General features: G+C 36.6%; 1 protein-coding gene across 1 annotated transcript; it reads left to right on the top strand.

Annotated features, from left to right (window-relative positions):
* The first annotated feature begins 4521 nt into the window (after positions 1–4521).
* LOC123528006 (uncharacterized) lies at positions 4522–5815 on the top strand. Its single transcript, XM_053539823.1, has 2 exons — positions 4522–4851; positions 5063–5815. The coding sequence occupies exons 1-2, from the start codon at positions 4522–4524 to the stop codon at positions 5813–5815; spliced, it is 1083 nt and encodes a 360-aa protein (XP_053395798.1).
* The last annotated feature ends 1317 nt before the right edge of the window (positions 5816–7132 follow it).

Below are 7132 nucleotides of genomic sequence, written 5' to 3'. Positions count from 1 at the left end.
TAAACACAAAAATGTCCAAAAGATGCCAATTCACTCCTTAGTATATCCTTACCACTGAACAACAAGCAAGGAAACAACTAAAGTTTGCGCTGCCTGTTACGTATACCTCATTGACTATATGTAGTTATCAAAAAGCATATATATTCCGTACATCAATATCTCTGGACCTCTACTTATTTTATAAACTAAACGTGTTACATTTTTACACCCTCTTGAAATGTAAGGGTATTTTGCAAAACAATGCCGTAATAATTATGAAAGATATGGTTTTTGATCACATATTCATGCTAAGAGACCCTTGCTCAAAGGTTCTATAATAAAACCAGTCTCAAACGTGCTAATTTTTATCGATCCTGTTCAAGAGAGGCCACAAAATATGCAACATTCATCTGACCCCGTATTGCCGGTGTAATGAGGTATTTCGACCCCCATAGAATAACGACCCCCGGTCATTATTCTATAGAAAATGTGACTCCTTTCCTGTAAAATATTGACTCCCCTTATAAAAAACTGAATCCCTTTGAAAACTCTATAGAATAACGACCCCCGGTCATTATTCTGTAGAAAAACTGACCCCTCCAAGTAAAATACTGACTCCCTAAAGATGACTCCCTTCGAATCTCATAGAATAACGACCCCGGTTATTATTCTATAGAAAAAGTGAACATTCGAACTCTCATACAATATCGATTCCCGGACATTATTCTATTTAAAAAAGTTACTCTTTCCGTATAAAACACCGGCTCCTAAAAAGACTTTCGAGGATAATATCTATTAAAAAGTGATCCCCACCAAATCTAACGGACAATTTTACTAGATCTACAACTCTAATACCCTCTATTGCCAATAGTTAACATTTTGATTGTACTACTACTACTGGTGCCGCTACTTCTATTGCTATTACTACATGTACTTCTTCTTCTTCTACTACTACTACTACTACTTCTTCTACTACTACTACAACTGCTACTACTGATACTACTATACCTGCTTCCACTAAAACGTCTTGTACATCTACCTCTTCTTCTCCTGCTGCTGTTGTTGCTGTCACTTATTCCTCTGTTGCTGCTGCTGCTGTTGCTGCTGCTACTGCAACTGCCACTACCACTGCCACTACTACTACTACTACTACTACTACTACTACTTTCTATTGTTGCCGCTACCGTACTTTACTGCCACTGCTAAGTATTGCAACTTCTATTAATACTAAGTTCTATGCTAGCAGTTCCTTGTGCAGTTTTCTTCTGAAGAATTACTTCATACCGAAGTTTGCAGGGATTATTGACACTGATGTGTTTTGTGAACGTATTGTGAATTGTTATTTTCCTGAAAAAAATGTATACACCAAGATACAGCGTCTAGAAATAGAATCCCTTTTCCCGTTGCGGAATGCTCTGATTTCTGTGTCAAGTGATTGTATCCGGGGCTAATGGTCAAACGGAAGGACGGACGGACGGACGGACAAGGGCAAATCTATATGCCCCCCTCCCCCGAGTGGGGGCATAAAATGCAGCAATTAGGCCTTAGATACATGAGTTATCACTAAATTTGACCAAATGACCGGGGGTCGTTTTTTTATGGGAGTCAATATTCTTCGTGAGGTTCAGTTTACTTCACGTGGAGGAGTCATAGTACTATGATCTGGAGGTCATAATACTATGACCGGGGGGTCATTATTCTATGGGGGTCGAAATACTTCATTACACCGGCTTGTGCTGAATTTTGTTATAAGTCATACATTTTAATGAACCCATGTAACAAAAAGAACAGGTAATATGTAACAAAAGCGGGCGCAGCGGTCCAGTGATGACACTGTCTGATTACGAGACAAGGTACCAAGAGTAAGATCCACCGCTTCCCCAACTAAAATTACTAAAAATTACTAACAATGGGATAAGAGTCCAGTGTTTGGGTGCTTCATATCCGGTAGGCTGATAAACCAGGGAAGCTTTATGAATCGAAGCGTCTTGTTATCTTGCTATCCCCCACTAAAATTTCTTCACAGATTTTTTAATGAGTAAACCATAATGGCCTTTCAGTGGCGGCTGTAAATACGTCTTAGCACTGACGATGGACATACATTACACTGATTGCAAAACACAAAGTGTATATAGATAGGCTTAAGTCATGGTATCTTGTCTGAAATATTTGCACCACTACTTTGTAGTATTTATGTTGAATCAGTACCAGGAGAAATCATAAATAACGACACATATGCTAAATAAACCTTTGAATATATTTCAAATTTAAGTGTCGCAAAACCATTATTATACAATCAAACACCTCAGCTGAAATTTATAGAATCATGGAACTCAATACCATACAAAACTGACATGTACTTATACGTCACAACATTTCAATGTATGACAATATTTTGAAGAAAAAACGTAGATGTAAATTACATTGTGCAATCACTGCAATTATGAAATAGAACTTTAGGCAGTGTATCATTATATAACCTAAACTGTTTGCCTAGATGAGTTACAGGTGCTTGCTTATATATTCCGTGCACATGAATCAAAGATGGATGACGACTTACCTTAGACATATATCAATATAAAGAACTTGGGAGTCTCCTATGATCTCTTATCTAAAAGTGTTTTACTCCATCTAGTTAATTCAATATGAACTTTACCTTGTACATGTAATATACGTATACAGTAATATTTTTAACTTACATGTACATAGATGTATGAAAAATTAGACAGCATTTTGTACATAGTGGGGGGGGGGGGGGGGGGGGCGTGTGCAAATGAAGGACCTTGTTGCAAGCTTCTATTTCAAGCACATCAACTTTAGACGTGACTTTTTCTTTCTGACTATCTCCCAAATTGCAGCCTTGACAATGTCGTCATTAAAAGACGCCTGTTTCGTAACAAATCCCTGGTGTCATCGATACGAAGAGCAGTTGACGGTGACATAAAGTCTTCAGTTAGCATGGAATGATAAGACATATTGTCTATAACGATTGTACTGTGTCCCGATAATACAATGGAGCTCGCGATAAATTTCTGCGATTTCGGGAAACGAGCCGGTATTCGTTCGGTAACCGTTCATGAAACGATAATCGTGTGAGAAAAGAGAAACGTGTAAATGAAAATTCGTATCCAATTACGCATGCGCACCGTTAAATGAGAACCGTAAAACTAGAGTTTATTGCGCCTGCGCAGCGAGAAAACAACGATAACCGTGAAACATCTTAATCGTTTCATTCAATAACGAAATTATCGTAAACCGTAAAATTTCACAAATTTATTATATAACGTATAAAAAAATTAAGGTTTAAAATTAAAATCGCGATTTCCTTAGGAGTACCTGCTTATTTTGCTAACAATTAAGGGGAAGTAGATTTTATTTAAATGATCTGCTTTACACATACTAAAAAGATATTTTTCTTTGCCTTTAGCGTAAAATTTCCTATCATAAATAATCAGTGGCGTGTGAGTTGAATTTACGGTGTTTAACAAGATCAAAAAAAATAATAGTATAATGTTTTACCAGTCATCCGGACACAAATTAGTTTATTATTCTGCATTTGAAGAAAGTTGTACCTCTCGTGTTGATTCATACGGTAGTTTGCTATCTGTCAAAGGTATGAAAATGAAATCCTTTAATTATAGTCATAAAATTGTTAACGTGTCCAATTAAGGCAATAAATCATTTTAAAAAGCTCGCAAATGCGAGATTGAATATAATTTTGTATTAAGTCTGATCTGGATTTACGATGCATATATTATTATCTAACTATGCTAATTAGGGGTCCCCTGTTACCGAGTGGTTAAGGTCGCTGACTTCAAATCACTTGCCCCTCATCGATGTGGGTTCGAGCCTCACTCGAGGCGTTGAATTCTACATGTGAGGAAGCCATCCAGCTGGCTTATGGAAGGTAGATGGTTCATCCAGGTGCCCGCACGTGATGAAATAATGCACGGAGGGGCAACTGGGATCTTCCTCCACCATCAAAGCTTGAAAGTCGCCATATGACCTATAATAGTGTCGATGCGACGTTAAACTCAACAGAAATAAAATAAATACGATAATTAGATTTTTTTTAGATTCTCTCTTTACAGGATTCAAGAAAATACTTCCATAGAATTTGTGTCACCGTGCTTTAAATACTTTTTTCCGAAATGTAAAAACGTATTTTTCAATAGAAGTAATAAAACTTTTCGTACTACATGAAGTCGTAGAAATTTCAACGGAACATGCCGTCCCCGCCGATGCACCTCACCCCCTCCCCACTCTTTACCCCCCTGTTTAACGACAAATATCCCCTCCCCCATCCTCCCGCCATTTATTACTGATTTGTCAATTTTATATTCAGTTTGTTTAAAATTATTATTTTACGACTTTGTTGATATTTTCTAAATCTGTTAAGCCCTCTACAGACGATAGGTTTTAGTTGTACAACACCAATTATCTCAAAGATGTACAATTTTAAAATTGTACACTTTTCACATACAGACAGTATTCCACTCCCTATAAATCACAGAGTTTACCTCCAAAAATATTCCCTCCAAAATGGATCCCATGCAGGATGTAGATGGAATTATTGCAATTGTGTGTGTGATTATGATTATGCCGGCAATTAACCTGCAACATAGAGATCGTGTACGCGGTAGACAATGGGTTGGCCCTTGGATTGCACGTAGAGGACAATATGGAGCTTACCATGCACTAATGCAGGAACTGAGGCAGGAAGACCCAAGGTCGTACAAGAATTTTGTGAGAATGGATAAAGATACTTTTACTGAGCTGTTAGAATTAGTGACACCATTGATCAAGAAGAAAGATACCTTTATGAGGAATTCTATTTTAGATATTATAAAAAACCGTGTCTTCATCGTTTGTGTAAGTATCCTCTGTTCTTGATGTTCCCTGTGAAAACCTTGTTCTTATCTCAGACAGAACATTCACAGCCTCTGCCATAGCGGCTGCAGGTCCAGACTTATGCTTCCTTGGTTTTGGGATCTGGGTGTCTTCAGTGTCTCTCTCCTCAGCTTCCTCATCTTCAGTCTGTGAATCCTGAAATGTAATGTTTTTTTTTTCTTTATATTTAAAGGTACCAAACTCCAACCAAGAATGGCAGAATGTTGCAAACCAGTTTGAAGAGAAATGGCAGTTTCCTAATTGTATTGGAGCTATGGATGGTAAACATGTAGCTATAAAGTGCCCAGCTCGGAGTGGATCTACATACTATAACTACAAACACTTTTTCAGCATCATTTTATTGGCTATAGTTGATGCAGATTATAATTTTGTTTATGTTGATGTTGGATGCAACGGCCGATCCAATGACAGCGGAGTATTTAACAAATCAAAATTATACGAACTTCTTGAAACAAACAAGATTGGAGTTCCGCCCCTTAGACCCCTGCCTGGAAGAGATTCTTGTGTGCCATATGTAATTGTTGGTGATGATGCTTTTCCTTTGAAACCATATCTTTTAAAACCCTATCCCAACAGACAACTTGACATGGACAAACGGATCTTTAACTACAGACTATCCAGAGCCAGAAGAATCTCTGAAAATGTCTTTGGAATTTTAACAAGCAGATCTGGAGTATTTCAAAGGCCTATAGCTCTTGGACCGGACAAGGCATCTCTTATCGTGCTTGCAATTTGTGCATTACACAATTTTTCACGGGCAAGGTCAAGAAATATATATACTCCTGCTGGAGGTTTTGATGATAGTGACAGGCCTGGTGAGTGGAGAAATGAGCAACGACGAGATTCAGTCTTCGACATTGAACAGCAGGCAGGAAACAGAAATGCAGACAATGCACGTAATGTCAGAGATGAATATTGTGAGTAGTTTAATACTAATGGACAAGTACCATGGCAGTGGGAGTTGGCATAAAGAGATATATTCCATACCAAATTGCTAGTCGACTGTCGTGGAGTAATCTGTGCATTCAGAAAGGCATCCAGGCTGGCAAAGTATGGCCATTTGCTTTTGAAAACATCATCCGTACCAGATCCACTCTTTGTAGATTTTCGAACTTTTGACAATTCTTTAGCATAGTAGGATCGAAGATGTTTGATTTTAGTATTGATTTCTTCCACTGAAATGTATATAACATACAGTTAACAGAATAACCTTTGAATTTGGTTATACATTGACAGCACAAAAACGAATCAATTGACAATCAGTGTATCATATGAGTTAAATGTATTTGCAAGAATTATAACATTCTCTTAAAAATGAATTTGTTTAAAATTATTTTATTTCCTATGAGCTAAAAATCTATAAAAACGTATTATTTTAGTGATAGATTTAATTAAATAATTTTGTTAAATGAACATAGTGTATCAGGTACTGAGAAAATGTAACCATTAATAAAAAAAGTAAAAATATTCATCTGTGTATTAATTATCCAAATTTTCTTTTAATAATGCCAAACTCCTTAATCTGTAATCCTTTTTTGAATAGTTTGGGTTTTCTATATCCCATAAATATGTTTGGGAATGGTATAATTCATTAAGCTTTTCGATATCATCCTTTTTCCAGGCCATTTTGTTTCAGCTTTGTGTTTATATTTTGGGCAATTATCTCTGGAATTTCATTCACTAGCCCCATTATCAGCTAATTATTTACCAATTTGTTGCTTGTCAACGTGGGTGGTACGTAAGGCAAAACTTACGAAATAGAACATGTCCTAATCTGTAAATCAAGACTTAAGATTTACGAAATCAAGGATTAGCATCGTACACACGATAATATTTGGCTGTACGTCTTAAATTTAATTGGTGTTGTACAACAAAAACCTACCGTCTGTAGAGGGCTTTAGTTTTCTTATAACTAAATGCGGGCTGAAGCAGCAGACTTTTGTCTGCCTTTGTCAAATCAAATGTTAAACTGTGTGCGAAGGGTCTCGGAATTTTAAACAATTGTATTGCATTCCATTGTAAATAAATGGAACAGACAAGCACGAAAACAGAACAAATTTAAAGAAATGGCGAATGAAAAGGTATATGTAATACACTAAAGAAAAGTCAAAAGGAAAGAAGTGAAAAACAGCAAAAAATAAATATCCATATAAATGAACATAGCCTTTTTTCGCATTTTGCAAAATTGTTAAATTTCGAACAGACGTCATAACAATATATAACACTGGTTGACACGTGACCA

The sequence above is a fragment of the Mercenaria mercenaria genome, chromosome 3 (genome assembly GCF_021730395.1).
Source record: "Mercenaria mercenaria strain notata chromosome 3, MADL_Memer_1, whole genome shotgun sequence".
Classification (NCBI taxonomy): domain Eukaryota; kingdom Metazoa; phylum Mollusca; class Bivalvia; order Venerida; family Veneridae; genus Mercenaria; species Mercenaria mercenaria.
This window is presented reverse-complemented; position numbering and strand designations above follow the sequence as displayed.

Excerpts from the sequence above, each read along its gene's own strand:
- LOC123528006 (XM_053539823.1), top strand. The coding sequence starts at position 4,522 with ATGGATCCCATGCAGGATGTAGATGGAATTATTGCAATTGTGTGTGTG. Across the intron at positions 4,852-5,062 it reads ACCGTGTCTTCATCGTTTGT|GTACCAAACTCCAACCAAGA; the intron begins GTAAGTATCCTC and ends TTATATTTAAAG.